At 46.3% G+C, this 17,336-nt stretch overlaps 1 protein-coding gene across 3 annotated transcripts in view; it reads right to left on the bottom strand.

The window, feature by feature from the left end:
• ROCK1 (Rho associated coiled-coil containing protein kinase 1) overlaps window positions 1–17,336 on the bottom strand; it is a 100,429-nt gene that overhangs the window by 14,453 nt on the left and 68,640 nt on the right. For all 3 annotated transcript variants that reach the window (XR_008463167.1, XM_054179684.1, XM_054179685.1), the window contains exons 21-27: window positions 16,880–16,949; window positions 16,032–16,126; window positions 14,127–14,292; window positions 12,236–12,329; window positions 10,117–10,205; window positions 9,612–9,800; window positions 8,620–8,785 (exon numbers count right to left, since the gene is read on the bottom strand). Coding sequence is in view for 2 of the 3 variants with exons in the window: in XM_054179684.1 (XP_054035659.1) it covers window positions 8,620–8,785; window positions 9,612–9,800; window positions 10,117–10,205; window positions 12,236–12,329; window positions 14,127–14,292; window positions 16,032–16,126; window positions 16,880–16,949 (869 nt within the window). In the remaining variant the exon portion in view is untranslated. The remainder of the gene's footprint in view (window positions 1–8,619; window positions 8,786–9,611; window positions 9,801–10,116; window positions 10,206–12,235; window positions 12,330–14,126; window positions 14,293–16,031; window positions 16,127–16,879; window positions 16,950–17,336) is intronic.

Genomic DNA, 17,336 nt, shown 5'->3' with positions numbered 1-17,336 from the left:
TGCTTACAGGGACAGTGTGACAAGGAGTTCTGCTGAGCTCACCTCCATTTCAGCACCTTCTGAAAGGCATTTCAAAAGCACTAGGAGATGGATGAGCCACTACCATTGGCGGGGCTGACACTCTCTTGTCTCCTCCCCAGCTGCTTCCAGCAGCCAAGGTGTTTGCATGAGATGCTCTCTGAGCTCTGAATCACATCCTGCAGCGGAGAAGAGTTTCTGCACGTGCTCCTTGTGAAGGAAGCTAAGGCTTGCTTGGGACCAAATGTACTCTTGAAAGGGCAGGGGAGGAGTTTCATTCCAGCCCTGCCACAAAGGTTTGTCTCCAGGCATGCCCCTGCCAGAGTCAGCTTGCACAACTGCAAATGCTCCTCTGGCCATTTCACAAAGACTGCAGCCAGAAGCATAAAATCTTGAGTGCTCTGATTAAGTAATTAGGAAAATATGGGCTATCTGGACTGTGAGAGAGAATCTTCCATTCCTGATTTTAAAAATAGGCTCAAATCTATTGCCTGACAACTGCCCTGCACTTTGGAAAGAATCCCAGAAATTGTATTTCATATTTCCAAAGCAGAAAATCCACAATAAGCTTCAAAACTATCTGATAGCTAGCTGGACTTGAACAGAATATGCAGGAACAACTCCATGAAGCCTACAGACCTGGTAATTCTCTCCAAATATGTATGAAGAAGTGGATTTGAATTCTGAATATCTCTGTGGCTAGCATTCCTATTGCCAGGATTCCTTCTCATTCAGGATGATTAATCTGAGTCCTAACAGTAAGTCCTCAGAAAAACCACACAAGCCAACCATGACTGCACTGATCTGAGGCTTCTGGTTGCTTCAGAGCTCAGTAACACAGGAGCCTTCACAAGCAGCAGAGCATCCCTTTGCAATGCTCAAGAATTCCTACTCTTCAGACTCCAGCTTTCCAGTCCATCCTTCCCATTCAATTCTTTCCTTCTTCAGACCATAAGGTCATGCATATCACAGTATCACTAAGGTTGGAAGAGACCTCAAGTCCAACCTGTCACCACAGACCTCATGACTAAACCATGGCACCAAGTGCCACATCCAATCCCCTCTTGAACACCTCCAGGGATAGGGACTCCACCACCTCCCTGGGCAGCACATTCCAATGATGAACGACTCAGTGAAGCACTTTCTCCTCACCTCCAGCCTAAACCTCCCCTAGCACAGCTTGAGACTGTGTCCTCTTGTTCTGGTACTGGTTGCCTGGGAGAAGAGACCAACCCCCTCCTGGCTACAATCCCCCTTCAGGGAGTTGGAGAGGGCAATGAGGTCACCCTTGAGCCTCCTCTTCTCCAAGCTAAACAATCCCATCTCCCTCAGCCTCTCCTCACAGGGCTGTGCTCAAGGCCTCTCCCCAGCCTTGTTGCCCTTCTCTGGACACCTTCAAGTCTCTCAATGTCCTTCTTAAACTGAGGGGCCCAGAACTGGACACAGTACTCAAGGTGTGGCCTACCAACGCAGAGTACAGGGCACAATGACTTCCCTGCTCCTGCTGGCCACACTGTTCCTAATGCAGGCCAGGATGCCATTGGCCATCTTGGCCACCTGGGCACACTGCTGGCTCATGTTTAGGCAGCTGTCAATCAGCACCCCCAGGTCCCTCTCTGTTTGGCAGCTCTCAGCCACTCTGACCCCAGCCTGTAGCACTGCCTGGGGTTGCTGTGGCCAAAGTGCAGCACCTGGCACTTGGACTTGTTGAATGACATCCTGTTGGACTCTGCCCATCTGTCCTGTTGGTCGAGGTCCCTCTGCAGAGCCCTTCTGCCCTCTAACTGACCAACATCTGCTCTCAGCTTGGTGTCATCTGCACACTTGCTGATGACTGACTCAATCCCCTCATCCAGATCATCAATGAAGATGTTAAAGAGGATGGGGCCCAGCACTGATCCCTGGGGGATGCCACTGGTGACTGGCTGCCAGCTGGATGTGGCACCATTCACCACCACTCAGCATTGCTGAGCAGGTATTGCTTTGAGGTTTACCCAGTTGCTGGCTGCTTTCAGGTACTTCAGAAAGTCATTTCTGTGCCCCATACTCAAAACCTCCACCTGTTGGCTTACACGGTCCAGATGCATTATTCCATCCTATCCCTGTGCAAAGCATGAGCTGGAACACATACTGTGAAACATTGCTGCAGTAAAGCTGCAGGACAGCTCCACTGCTTCAGTAACATTGCCAAGCAGATGGAAAGGGTTCATTCTGAACAGGCTTTGGGCTGGAAGAGGACAGATTTAGACTGGAGATTAGGAAGAAATTCTTTGCAGTGAGGCTGGTGAGACACTGGCACAAGCTGCCCAGGGAGGCTTTGGCTGCCTCCTCCCTGGAGGTGTTCAAGGCCAGGCTGGATGAGGCCTTGAGCAAGCTGTGCTGGTGGGAGGTGTCCCTGCCCATGGGAGGGGTTTGGAACCAAATGAGCTTTAAGGTCTGTTCCAACCCAAACCATTCTGTGATTCTATGACTCTAGGTTAGGTGCCCTATAACAACTGGGAAACCCCCCTGAAGGTCCTGAAGACGAATTCTCTTTATTAGTCATTTTTAAGACTTCCCAGGTGCAGCCAGGAGGAGAAGGCATAGCAAGGGAATCAATAACAACTAAATATTTCAGCTGCTTTAGCAAGGACTCTTAACACTGGAGACATCAACTGAGACATGAGCTGTTACCTGAACATTAATCAGGAGGAGTTCCAAACCCTTGACCACATCACCACCTTTCCCATCTGCTGAAGCAGAAGCCTTAGAATAGCCTGGATTGGCCAAAGGAGCCAATCCCTACCTTGGCAGAGCAGAAGTTGCCCTGGGAGCTACCAGAATTGAGGGGCATTTAGCTCAACAACAGACAGAAACACTTCCAAGTGAGATGCAGCTCTAAGGAGAAACAATCTCCACAACTTCTCTGTATCTCACTCCAACACAGGATATTCTCCCTTAATTTTCTGGAGGATTAGGGTATTCATTTTGGTACTCTCTTGACTTTATCCTCTGGTCCCAACACTTTACAAAATGCTGTTCCTGCACATGCTGAATGCTCTTCCTTTCTGATCAGACAAGATGCTACCCCACAGCCTGAACCTCCCTGCCATGCAGGACAGAGGAAATGCCTGAGAACCAGGGGTGCCTCTGGAATCCTGCCACCATCACTGCCACCCTGTTTTGCACCAAGGTTTTCCTCAGAGCCTGCCCACCATCACAGCTGAGTCTGGGATTGTTCTTTTGTGCTGGTTTCCATTATTCTGTTTCCCTTCTTTCCCTGGTGGTGTTTTTCATGTGCAGGAAGCCTACAGAAGCCATGATGTAACTACCCCTTGAGTAATTCCACTGCTCATTTGCCTGAACATTTGTAAGGCCTGTCTTTGCCTTAGAAGCAGATGCATCACCAAGGGGCTCCTACTGACTGCTCATCAGAGCCACCTCTTGATGCTAATCAAGGTGCTCTGAAGGAATGTCCATGTGTGGGCTACAGAAGTGATGGGAATCATGTAGTGGTTTGTGTTGGAAGGGACCTTAAAGATCATCCAGTTCCAATCCCCCTAGTTAGAGGGGTCTTAAGTACAGAAGATGAAGACCAGACGAAGACCACTAATTATGATGTTCTAAAGTCCAATGGAAAAGTCACAGCTGCACGTGCTGAAGCTCCTGCCCCACGCTGAAGGTCACAGAGCTGCAAGCCCTGAAGCAGCTCTCTTTCAGAGACTGAAAATCAGAGAATCACAGAATGAGAGGGGTTGGAAGGGACCTCTGCAGATCTAGTCCAAGGTCCCTGTCAAAGCAGGATCACCTAGAGAACGTTGCACAGGATGGCATCCAGCTGGGTTGTGAGTGACTCTGGGCAGCCTGTTCCAGGGCTCTGCCACGTTCAAAGTAAAGAAGTTCCTCCTCATGCTTACATGGAACTTCCTATGCTCAAGTCTGTAGCAATCACCTCTTGTCCTGTCACTGGGCACCACTGAAGAAAGCCTGGCCCCATCCTCCTGAGACCCACCCCTTAGATATTTGTAAGCATTCCTAAGATCCCTCTCTCAGTCTTCTTGTTTCCAGACTAAAAAGCCCCAAGTCCCTCAGCCCTTCTTCATAAGAGAGATATTCCAGTCCCCTAATTACCATCACAGCCCTTTGCTGTACTCTCTCAAGCAGTTCCCTGCCCTTCTTGAACTGGGGAGCCCAGTACTTCAGATGTGGCCTCACCAGGGCAGAGTGGTGAGGCCTGCTTGCCACACTCCTCTTGATGTCCCTCAGGATGCCACAAAGGCACATTGCTGGCTCATGGCCACGCTGTTATCCCCAAGTCTTTATCCACAGAGCTGCTTTCCAGCAGGTCTAGCCCCCAGCTTGCACTGACCCATGGGGTTATTCCTCCCTAGGTGCAGGATCCTACACTTGCCTGGTTAAATTTCATGGGGTTACTCTCTGCCCAGCTCTCCAGCCTGCCCCATAACAAGGCAGCCACAGAAAGAGCTTACACCTACAGACTTTCCAAGGGCTAAGAGGCACCAGGGTCACACTGACATACCACTGCCCTTACGAAGAAAACAGAGAAGAGAAGGAGGATGTCTAGGTGGAGGCACTGGCTGCCTCAGCCAAGATGCTGAAAATGGCTGAAAAGGAAGGTGAGGAAGTTCTGTAGGACAAATCCAGACTGGTTTCTTGCAGAAAAATTCAAACTCTCAATTTACAGCAGTTCAGAAACATTCAGGAAAAAATGATGAACTGCAGTGTTTTAGGAGACACTATCAAACATAAGGCTGGATCCCAAAGAGTCCTTTGAGGGAAGAAAGCAACCCTTCAGTATGACCCCTCTGATTTCTCTTTTACCCCAGTTAATTGCAGTACTAATTCTCAGCGTATCGAAGAGAAAAAATTCGGAGTGCTACCAATTCAGAGGTGGCAGTGGGAGCTACTAGCAGGTGACAGCTAGGTAAAACAATATGTTCCTTCCCCACTCTAACAGCTCTAAGAATTCCCAGTACTGAGTCTTGATGGAATTTTGGCTCAGAAGATGTTTTTCAAAGAAGTAAAACTTTCCAAGAGGGTTGGGAATGCCTGAGGGTTTTACAGATCCAGCTTCAGAGTGCAGAATGGAAGCTGCCTGAATGAAAAACTACTCCAAACCTGAATTCATTGAAAGGCTAACCAGAAAATTAAAATCTAAGAATCTCCTAAGGGAAGACAGGACACAAGAACAGACACAGAAAGGAACTTTTTAGGATGTTGGGTAGTGATAGGACTGGGAGGGATGGAGCAAAACTAGAAGTGGGGAGATTCAGATTGGATGTTAGGAAGAAGTTGTTCCCAATGACGGTGGTGAGAGCCTGGCACAGGTTGCCCAGGGAGGTGGTGGAAGCCTCCTGCCTGGAGGTGTTTGCAGCCAGGCTGGATGTGGCTGTGAGCAACCTGCTGTGGTGTGAGGTGTCCCTGCCCATGGCAGGGGGTTGGGGCTGGATGCTCCTTGAGGTCCCTTCCAACCCTAACTACATAAAACCAAACACTAAGTCTGGGAACCTACCTGAAGTTTCACTTCCTCTATGACCCCTGGCAAAAGTCTAGAATGTGGCAATCTGAGCAGCAGGGCAGCAACAGGAAAAGAGAAGCTAAAATCCTGTTTGCTTGGATCTGAAGGCTTCAGGTACCCAAAAGAATATTCTATTCTCCTGTGCTTCAAGACATTTTTCTACCATAAAATCCAACTGTAAAACTGAGACAAGAATGCAAGGCAAGCATTTAGTGAGACCTTCCACCAGGATTTGTAAACATTGCTTAACTATACCCAAACCCCTATGTCCAGCATGGAAATTCAGCAGAGTTTATCACCACTAGACATTTTTTCCTGTATCTGGATACAAACCAGGATGCTGCAGAAGTACTGCTGGCACTGGAGCAGGGGAAATCACCAAGCAGTGTAAGTGCAGGGCTCAACATGTAGTGCCTGGCACTGCCACCCCATGGCAATGGCTAACTACATGCTGTTGTTGGATCCTGTTTGCACCTGCTCAGAACACCAGCCAGCCAGAAATGCATTCTGGAGCTCCCTACCATTATTTTTCACACTTGTGCCAAGGTGCTAGGTGACTATGAGTGAGAACAGACTAGAGCAGGGCAATCTTGCACTCAAGATGTAAGTCACAGTCATGGTGTTCTGCAGGTGCTGGCTTTGTGTGCTACTCACTGGCACTGCACATTGCGTTCACTGTACTCGAGCAGCAGCACATGGAAAGAGTCTTTTTATGAAAGTAGATAATAATGCCAAGGCATACAGCAGGAGTGATATGAGAAGAAACCAAGGCTTAAACATAGAAAGATTTAAATTTGTATAAAGCTGAGAAATAAATTTTAAAACCCAAACCCCAAACACAACCCCCCCCCCAAAGAACCACAATACAAATGAAAACCAAGCACACACGAAAAACCAAACCAGAAAAACCCAAACCACCAAAAAACCCAAACACCAGAAATCCAAACAAAACCCAAACACAAAAACCTCAAGAAAAATAAAAAGGACAAACAACCCCCAAAAAACCTGCAAACCCCAAACACAACCCCCCTAAACAACAACAAGTTAAAAACACCAAACAAAACCAAGCAAAAACCAAACAAGGAAATACTCCCAAGCAACAAAAAACCCCAAACAAAAACCTAACAGAAAGAAATCCCAACCAAAAAACCCAAAACCAAACCCAACACAAAACTATCCAAAAGCCCCCCACAAAAAAATCCCCAAGCAATAAAACCAAAACCCACAAAAGACCCCAATCTAGAACCCCAAACAGAATACAAACACAAAGAAACCTAAACAACCAAAACCCAAACAGAAAACAACCTCAAAACACCCAAAGCACAAAACAAACAGAAAGAAGTCCCAACCAAAAAGACCAAACCATACCCAAACCCAACACAAAACTATCCAAAACCCCCACAAAAAATCCCCAAGCAATAAAAACAAAACCCACAAAAGACCCCGATCCAGAACCCCAAACCAAACAAAAAACAAACACAAAGAAACCTAAACAACCAAAACCCAAACAGAAAACAACCTCAAAACACCCAAAGCACAAAACAAACAGAAAGAAGTCCCAACCAAAAAGACCAAACCAAACCCAAACCCAACACAAAACTATCCAAAACCCCCACAAAAAATCCCCAAGCAATAAAAACAAAACCCACAAAAGACCCCGATCCAGAACCCCAAACCAAACAAAAAACAAACACAAAGAAACCTAAACAACCAAAACCCTAACAGAAAACAACCTTAAAACACCCAAAGCACAAAACAGAAAGAAGTCCCAACCAAAAACCCCAAACCAAACACAAACACAAAACTATCCAAAACCCCCACAAAAAATCCCCAAGCAATAAAAAACAAAACCCACAAAAGACCCCAATCCAGAACCCCAAACAAAAAACAAACACAAAGAAACCTAAACAACCAAAACCCAAACAGAATACAACCTCAAAACACCCAAAGAACAAAACAAACAGAAAGAAGTCCCAACCAAAAAACCCCAAACCAAACCCAACACAAAATTTTCCCCAAAAACCCACAAAAAAATCCCCAAGCAATAAAACCAAAACCCACCAAAGACCCCAATCCAGAACCCCAAACCAAACCAAAAACCCTAAACAACCCAAACAGAAAACAACCTCAAAAAACCCAAACCACAAAAAAAATAAACAGAAAGAAGTCCCAACCAAAAAACCCAAACCAAACCCAACCCCCCCAAACAACCCAAACCCCCAAGCAACACAAAAACCCCAAACAAGAACTAAACGCCAAAATAACCAAGCAACCAAAAAACAAACACAAAAAACTCTCAAACAAAAACCCAAACAAAACCCAAAGAGAAAAGCCCCAAATAACAACAAAAAAACGAATACAAGAACTCCAAACAAAACCTCCACAAAACCCAAATAGAAAAGCCTCAAACCACAACAAACCCCAAAGAAGAACCAAACACTACAAACCCAAACAACAATCACCAAACAAAACCCAAACACACAAACCCCAAACACAAATCCCCTCAAACAACAAAAGATCAAACAAAAAACAGACAGAAAAAAAAATCAAACAACCAAAAAAAACCCCACCCACAAAACTCCCAAACCACAAGAAAAAACCCAAACCAAACACAAAAGACCCCAACCAACAAAAAACACCCAAAAATGAAACACAAGCATCATAAAATCAATAAGGTTGGGAAAGACCTCAAAGATCATCAAGTCCAACCTGCCACCCACCACCTCCTGGCTACTAAACCATGGCAAGAAAACCCCAAACAACAAAACCAAACAGAACCCAAACATACCCCCCCCCAGACCCTCCCAAAACCCCCAAACACATCCTAAATCCTAAAACAACCAAAAACCAAACCCAAACCCCTCAACCAACTCCCAACCAAACCCAACCAACGCCCAACCAACCCCGACCAGCCCAAAACTAAAACCAACAGAACTCCAGAAAAAAAGAAAACAACCCAAGGAATCCAAGGACACCAAAAGGCACAACCCCGAGGCCAGCCCTGAGCGGCTGTGTGATGCAGAGGGAGACAGCAGGAAGCCCTTCCCCGGCGCTGTGCCTGCCCCAGCGGCAGCGGTGCGCACCTGGCAGGCTGCCGTCGGTCTCGTCGGCCTGCAGGCTGGCCACGCTGCTCGAGTCCATCCCTTGCTGCAGGTCCAAGATCTTCCTTCGCAGCTGCTCTATGTCGCTCTCTTTGCTGTCCAGCTGCATCTGGAGCTCGTTCCTGTATGTTGACTCCTCTGCCAGTTGCTGTAGTTACAGACACAGGCACAGTTACTGTGGCACCAACACTATGGCAGCAAAGTGTTCTGAAAACAAAGCTCAACCTGTGTTTGTCTCTCTCTGTATTTCTGATAGCATTAGCAGAATCAGCTGGTTTGAGGAGCAGCCCAGCCAGCAGCCACACTGCAGTGTGCTACACAGGACCCAGGGTTTAGTCCCCATAACATCTGTTACATCTGTAACTTTTCCATGGGTAACCACTTAGAAAGAGGGAAGCACAGAATCACAGCATGGGAGGGGTTGGAAGGGACCTCTGGACATCAGAGGCCAACCCCCCTGCCAAGGCAAGGGTCACCTAGAGAAGGCCACACAGGAACATGGACAGGTGGGTTTTGAATGGCTCCAGAGATGGAGACTCCAGCACCTCTCTGGGCAGCCTGCTCCAGGGCTCCAGCACCCTTAAAGAAGTTCCTCCTTATGCTTAGATGGAACTTCTTATGTTCCAGTTTGTGCCCATTACTTACTGTTCTCTCACTGGGCACCACTGACAAACCCTGGCCCCATCCTCCTGGCACCACCCTTTAAGTATTGATCAGCATTGATGAGATCCCCTTCAGTCTGCTCTTTTCCAGACTAAACCCCCCCAAATCTCTCAGTCTCTCCTCATGAGGGAGATGTTCTGGTCCCCTAATGCCCATGGATGAGAACAAGCACTTGTCAGGTTCTCTGCCTCACTACATTTCTGTAGCCTAGATCTGAAAGCCAGCTGGTTGTGTTTCCCACAGCCTAGGAGTCACACATTTGTCCTGAGGAGAGAATTCCAGAGCCTGGCAAGGAATTAAGACTCTGTTACCGCTTGCATTTCATTGAGCTCCTTCTGGTACTTCACAACCATCTGATTGAATTTCTCTTTTTCTTGATTAAGCTCCAATTGGAGCTTTCTGTTTTCTTTCTCTTTCTTCCTCAGGTCTTGCATGTTAGCTTTCTTCCTATCTATTTTGAAGTCCTTCCGATTCATTATCTCAGCCAGTTTGTTGACAGCCTGTTAAGAGAAGGGAGAATCAGAAGAGAAGTTCTCTCTGCAGGCACGCTCCACACACAACTTCTCAGCTCCTCTGGTTAGAGGATTTGATTTAAAAGCCTCTTTACCAGCAGAAATGGCCCCTGCAACAGAAGTGATACTGGAAAGCACCCAGCAGCCAGTTATGCTTCCAGCTTTCAGCATCAAGAATTCACCTGACACAGAACGGTCAACAGAAACTCAGTCCCCAAGGAACTGTGAGTTACCTGCACACAAACCAAACTGAACATGGATCTGCCAAGGAACCACTGCTACTACATGACATCAAATGTTCTACCTGGGTCTTCAGAGTCCTTTCAGTGTTAATGCTCTTCTCATAATGCATCCTAATGTTATTGATTTCCTCCTCCTTTTTCATTTTGTATTCTGTTGAAATAAAATGCAAATTGAAGGACTTCAGGACCAGGGAAACAGTTCTAAGCTTAGTCACTTCTACAGTTGCACAACATTTTTTCCCCCTCCATTTTCCTTTTGTATCACTTAATGAGCAGGACACAGTTTGCTGTGATAGTGGTCACCAGTTCAATGCTGCCATCATCACAGCAAGCTAGCAGAAGGCTGCAGCAGAACAGCACCAAGATGAAACACTGAAGCTAACAAATGTAGTTTTGTTTCCTGGTGCTGAGTACATTTGTTGCTCCACTTCCTTTGTGCTTGCACTGCTCAAAGTGTTTCTGTAGTACCAAAGCTCCCACAGAGTAAGGCTGACAGGACCAGGCTCACATTCAGTACAGATTCTCACAGCAGGCACAAAGAGGACATGGGGACAAAGCTTTCTTGCAACCAGGAATGACTGCTAGGTTCCTACTCCCCCCTCTCACACAGCAGTTACTCCTCCAGCACACCTGCAGCCTGATTTTCTCCCCAGGTCTCATGCATTTCACACAGAAGGGTTTCTCTATCAACACTACAAACAGTTAAATTTTCAGGCACTTAAAAGCAATAACTTCTATAAACCCACTGCAAACTGCCTGCTCACCCAACCCCTGCTGCCACACAAAAGCAGAACTAAAGGAAAATACTGAGCCAAGCCTTCCTGCCTGCACTGAAAGAGTTCAGAAACACATTCTGGCTTGGGTGGGAAGGGACATTCAGAGGTCATCCAGTCCAACCCCACTGCAGTCAGCAGGGACATCTGCAACTGCAAAAGGTTGCTCAGAGCCCTGTGCAGTGTGAGCTTGAACACATCCAGGGCTGGGGCACCTCCCACCCCTCTGGGCAACCTGGGCCAGTGTCTCACTCAGTTGAAAAAATTGCATCTAGACTAAATCTCCCCTCATCCCATCTCCTGACAAACCAGCCCTAATAAAAGTCTGTCCCCAGCTTTCTTATCAGCCTCTTTTAGTAATGAAAGGCCACCAAAAGATCTCCCTGGAGCCTTCTCTTCTCCAGGCTGAACAGCCCCAGCTCTCTCAACCAGGCCTCACAGGACCCTTGGATCATTTTCCAGCCCCTTCTCTAGACCTGCTCCAACAGGTTCATGTCCTTCTTGTGCTGCACAAAATACTCCAGGTGAGGTCTCAGCAGCAGCCTTATAGCTGCCCAGCAGAAAAGGACCTGAAGGTGCTGGTTGACAGCAGCTGAAGATGAGCCAGGGTGTGCCCAGGTGGCCAAGAAGGCCACCAGCAGCCTGGCCTGAAGCAGCAATGGTGTGGCCAGCAGGGGTAGGGCAGGGATTGTCCCTGTGGGCTCAGCACTGGTGAGGCCAGACTTTGAGTACTGGGTTCAGTTTTGGGCCTCTCATTCCAAGAAGGACATTGAGAGGCTGGAGCAGGTCCAAAGAAGGGCAACCAAGCTGGGGAAGGGTCTGGAGAAGAGGGCTGGGGAGGAGCAGCTGAGGGAGCTGGGGGTGTTGAGTGTGGAGAAGAGAAGGCTGAGGGGAGACCTCATTGCTCTCTACAGCTCACTGAAAGGAAGCTGCAGTGAGGTGGGGGTGGACTCTTCTGCCTAGTCTCAGTGATAGAAGGAGAGGCAATGGTCTGAAATTGTGACAGGGGAGGCTTAGGTTGGAGGTGAGGAAAAATGTCTTTGCTGCAAGAGTGGTCAGGGATTGGCAGAGGCTGCCCAGGAAGGTGGTGGAGTCCCCATCCTTGGAGGGAGGACTTGGCTCTTGGTGTGGCCGTGCTGGCTGTCCTGAATCACCTCCCTGTCCTCTGTGTGCCTTAGCAGAGCCTCTAAGAAGATCTGTTCCACAATGTTCCCAGGAACAAATGTGAGGCTGCCAGGTCAGTAGTTCCCAGGACTTTCCATGGAAGATGCATTCTCAAGTTGAAATCAAGGGCTTCAATTATTTGTCATCAACGCCAGAACAGTAGGGAAGATAACCAGAAACATCTCCCTTGCCTCAAACTCAGCCCACCCACACCAGCAGGATTTCAGCTCCACACACCACTTACCCTCCTCCTGCTTCTTGATTTTTTCACTGATCTCTGAGTTTTCCTTTGTTATTAAATCAACATCTTTGGTTAATGTGCTGTTAGTTTCTTCCAGCTAGGTGAAAACAAACACATTTTAAATATAGGACTTGCTGTAAGTGAAAAAGAATCAAGTATTATAATAGTTTTATTTGAAATCCCTACCAGCCATTTCCTGGGACAGCCTTTCAGATTATTAACAGCAGCATCTCCTTACCTTTCAAGCAGTTATTTTTAATGGTACCTTTCTTTCTTCTAAGCACTCAGAAAGCACCCACCCCAGAAAGAATTCCTTTTGCTTGTTGTCTAAAATGATCTCTGTCAGGGACAACACTCAACTTAAGCCACATTAGATTGACAGTTATTGAATGTGGCCATTTCAAATTAATTTGCTTTCCATTTCAATTAATTCAAGGTTAATTGGAAGAAGTAGTACCTAGAGACTTCTCCCTTTGGAAGAAGTAGTTTCTAGAGGCCTGATTCCCTCCTGACTCCAGGCAGAAAGGCAGCTGATAGATGATGCAAGTCCAGCATTCAAGGCCAGAGTAGACACAGGGCACCTGCTGCTAAACAATTGTCATAGACAATGCAAAGCAGGTATAAATCAGTTAAAAAAAGGGTAAAGCTCAATTTGGTCTCAGTCAAAGCACACAAAACTAACTATGGACATAGGTTTGCAGAAGCCAGAGCAAAGGAAAGCAAACCCATGACACCCTGAAGGTGCCAGCTGCCTCCATCAGCTCATGCTGCCAACCACTTAGCTACATCACTCAGAAGCAGAGAGCTGCAGCTCTGAAGAAAGGCTCTGTCTGAAGCCTGCAGAAATAATTGTGCAGTTAGCCAGATACCAAAAAACACACTGGCAAGAAGTTATTCCTCCAGTGTCACAGGAAGAGAGTCTTCTGAATGCTTCTGAGGGGAATGGGTGGCATGCTGGTGATGCCAAGCTTGGCAAACACTAATCCTGCTGGCTCTGCAGAGATGTCCCAGCCAGGAAGCTGTGAGCAACTGATCCATGCTCAGCTGCACACAGAGAGCCACTGAAGCTGGAGGAAAAGCTGCAGAGTTGGTGCTAAATGCTACAATCAATAACCATCATGTAACTCTGCTACAGGTGGCTGGCTCAGATAAGATGGGAGGTGAAGATACAGAAGACAGATGTAATAAGAGAAAAGATATCTAATATATATGTAGTAAGGTATATATCTTTTATATATATATATATATCCATCTTACATAGATATATCTTAGATAAGATAGAGATAGAGGTACAGATAGAGATAGACAGATGTAGAGACAGATACAGAAATAGAGATACAGACACAGATAGATATAGGTAGAGATATAAAGATAGATATGATAGAGATAGATATAGATATTTATATAGAGGCAGATATATAAAAGTGAAGATATTATCCACCTGATAGTACTGCTCAAGAGCTACACTATAAAATAGCTTCAAAAATTACACTTTGGGGTTTGGATTTGGTTTGTTTTGTGGTTTTTTTCTTAAGCAGTTTAGCCATGGGAAGAAACTCAAAGACTTCTAATTATTTTTTGTTAAACACTAAGTTATTTTCAGTCAGAGTCTCCAACAGACAGCTCCACAGAGTTATACATTGGGCAACGAGCAGCAGTCACTGGAAAAGGCTTAACAATGGAATTACAGTTACTTGATTTTCTTTCTGGATTCACCTCAGATTCATCAAGTCCACATTTCCTTGGCAGTTCACACAATGAATTTTAAACATTTAAGGTTCCAGCTGAGTCCCAAACTTCAACAGTTATCAGTTATGATCACAAGAAGACTTCATAAATGCCTGTTCCCAGCTGTAAGCTACAGATAGGTATTGGCTCCAGCAGAATAATTTACCCTTCTGATGATGCTGTCCTTATCAGTCATTTCTTGTCTGTGTCTTGATGCTGCCTTTTTGCTCTCCTGGCTCAGTTCAAAGTACTGCTCCTCGAGAAGGGCTCGTGCCAGCCGCTCAGACTCAGCTTTGGTTTCCGCTAAATCCAGCTGGGTCGTCAGCGTTTCCCTGCAGAAAGGACACAAAGATGTTCTCCTGTGCAAAACATTCCAAGCCTTCAGGAAGGCCAAGAGCCCCACATTGTGCTAATTGGCATCATTGCAGCTTCTTCAGAAAACTGGGGATTACAAAGGCAGGCTCTGTACACTGCATCTCTTGATGGTCCACACGAGCGGCAGCAGCAAGCTTCCTATAACTCAATCACAACTTCCAGTCATCCAGGAAACACCGAGCCTCAGGCAACCAGGTGTCAAATTCTCCTGCCTTCATGGAATGAAAAATGAACTCAAATTGCATGTACAGTGTGATCCATCAAGAGATACTTCACCCTATCAGTATTGGCTACCTCTCCAGACTGCTCATGAAGATCCAGACTGAACAAGGAAGGCCAGAAGTGCCTGTGCAACCTTTACAGCTAGGCTTGCCAGTTGTGTGAAGCAAGGGGCATTAACTTAGGTGCAGTATCTCACTGATCTACAAACAGCTTCCAACCAGCTCAGCACATAACCCAATCCTGCTCTTGCTCGGAGCATAGGCAAAGCTCCTGTAGATTTGCCACACAAAGCACAGTGGCCAGTCCGCCCCGCACAAGGCAGATGCAGCCAGCAACGTGGCACAGCCCCAGAGCATGCTGAGATGGCAGTGGCAATGCAGCTCTGCAGTGTGGGCTCATGGCAGATGCCCTTCCTGCACTGCAGAACAGAGATGTATGCAATGGAATGGGTACTGCCAGGGAGGCCCCCGGTGTAACACAGCTGTGGTAGATACCGTCCTGTACCGGGAAAGGTAACTGCCGGAGCAGACTCAGTTTGTCACAAGTCCCACAGGTGTATCCGGGTGGCAAGCATTTATGATGAACATAAGATTGGGGAGAGCAGAGAGGGAATAGAATAGAAGGATCTATCAAAATAAGTTAGAAAAGAGAAAAAAGAAAACAAAACAGAAAAATAAGAAAGGAAGTTTCTCCTACCTTCCTCCCACCCTTGCTTTCTCTTTAAGCTGGATGCTGCTCCTGGACAGCTCTGCACAGCCAGGGATTTTCCTCCTACCTCACAGTCATTACACAACTTTCTCCCTTTCCCAGCTCACCAAAATGTGCCACAAACTGCACACAGCCTTCTCCCTTTAGCCTGTGTTCCGTGCTGGTGCTCAGCTACAAGAGACCCAGAGCCCAGAAGACAGAGTCTCCTTCTTCAGAACAAACATATATTACACAATATTTAAAAGCAAGCTTTAAAAGCTTATTTTCTTATCTGCAAACTTGGAAAATGCCACAGCCCAATGCATGGCTGTTGGATTAGGTGGGTTTGCTGTAGTCAGAAGTGTGCTGCACTTAGAATTCCAAGGGATCTCATCTATTTTATTGGCTGCAGAAATATACTAAAGAATTATCAGGATAATATAATCAAACCAAAACCCCAAGCCCTTGTCACACAAGAAAGATGATTATCACCAAGTGGAATGGCTTTCCAAAACTTTCCATCTTCCTAACTGCTCAGAACTCAGCATTGTTCTTCCAGACATTATAAACAGAGTCCAAAGCAACTGTGAACACCACCAGCTGCCTTCCTGAGTCAGTACAGGTAACGTCCTAGCTCTTTGCCACCTTACAAGGCATAATGGGACACTCCTGAGCCCTTTCTCTTTCTGAAGGAATTAAAGATTATGAATCTGAATCAAAATCTTCATGAATGAGACCACATTATAGGGAAAACCTTATGGCTAGTTGAGAAACACCATGGCCATACTTTTCATTTTGCAGGTCCTGCATTTTTCTTTGCATTTCTTTATTCTTTTCATCAATTTCCTCTTTCAGTTCCTTAACCTGAGTCTTGTAAAGTGTCTGCAAAAGAAAAAGGCAGAAAAAAAGAATAATTACTCAAACTGCACAGAGAAATTCCTCACTGCTTTGGCACTGGTTGGCTTAAATCTGTCAGCCCCCAAACACACACCAGCACTGCCTTCACTGGAATTTCCTCCTTCCTGCCTGGCCAGGATGCTCCTTCCCAGTTTCCCTTGTGCAGGGAACTGATGTGACCAAGCTAGCTTTCAGTTTTTCCATCTTTTCCCACAAGTTTTTTTCCATCTTCCAAGGCTGTAAGAAGACAGCTGCTAACAGAAGGGAGGACAGGCACTAGACACAGCTGAGCAGGTCTGTTGGAGACCACAGGACAAAGCTGCATCCTCTTGGAGCATCGCAGGCTCACACTGTTAGTCAAACCAGCCTAAAGCTGCCCTATGTCTCCACCTCCTGTATGCCCTTTGGAGTGCTGCATCTGTTCTCTAGGACTGTAAGTTTTCTGTGCATGAGATGACCCTGGTCCCTTCCAGCCCAAACCATCCTATGATTCTACAATGCTTTTCCAAACTCAAGATAGGAACTACTTCAGGTAAGAGCTATTTGATGCAGATTCGACAAACAACTTCAAAACAACCTAGCAGAGTATCTAATATTCTCCAATTGTCTTGCTCATTGCCTGTATCCCAAGCAGGGTTTTGTGAGTTGTTGATTCATGCCATGCTGCTATTTACACTTTAGACCCTACAGCTCTCCAGTGTTCAGTGCTCTCATGCCACGATTCTCTGCAAGGCTTACCGAGAAATACTGCTCAGCTTCCAGCTGGTCCTGGAGCTCACGCATCTGACCTTCATTTCCTCTGTATTGTCTTGGAACAAAGGAAAAATGAAAACAGGTAAAAATGGAGCTCTTCACTGCAAAGGCAGACTATTCCTGATGGAAAAATCCAGCTCCTAACAACTCACAAAGGCAGACGGTTTCTAACCAGAGCAGGATCTTACATTTGCACCACATCATCTCACAAAAACAGTTTGCTACAGCCTAACATTCTTAACTACATTCTTCATTCTACCCTGATGATTACTTTAGGAGCATAATTGCATTCTTTTCCTACCCTGATGATCATTTCAGCACAGAGTTTAGAAGACCAGAGGATTTATTTTACATAGAATACATAGAATACATAGAATAAACCAGGTTGGAAGAGACCTTCAAGATCATCGCGTCCAACCCATCACCAATCCAACACCGCCCA

This window comes from Dryobates pubescens, chromosome 3, assembly GCF_014839835.1.
Source record: "Dryobates pubescens isolate bDryPub1 chromosome 3, bDryPub1.pri, whole genome shotgun sequence".
Taxonomy (NCBI): Eukaryota; Metazoa; Chordata; class Aves; order Piciformes; family Picidae; genus Dryobates; species Dryobates pubescens.
Note: the sequence above shows the minus strand (reverse complement) of the source record. Positions and strands in the feature narration are given on the sequence as shown.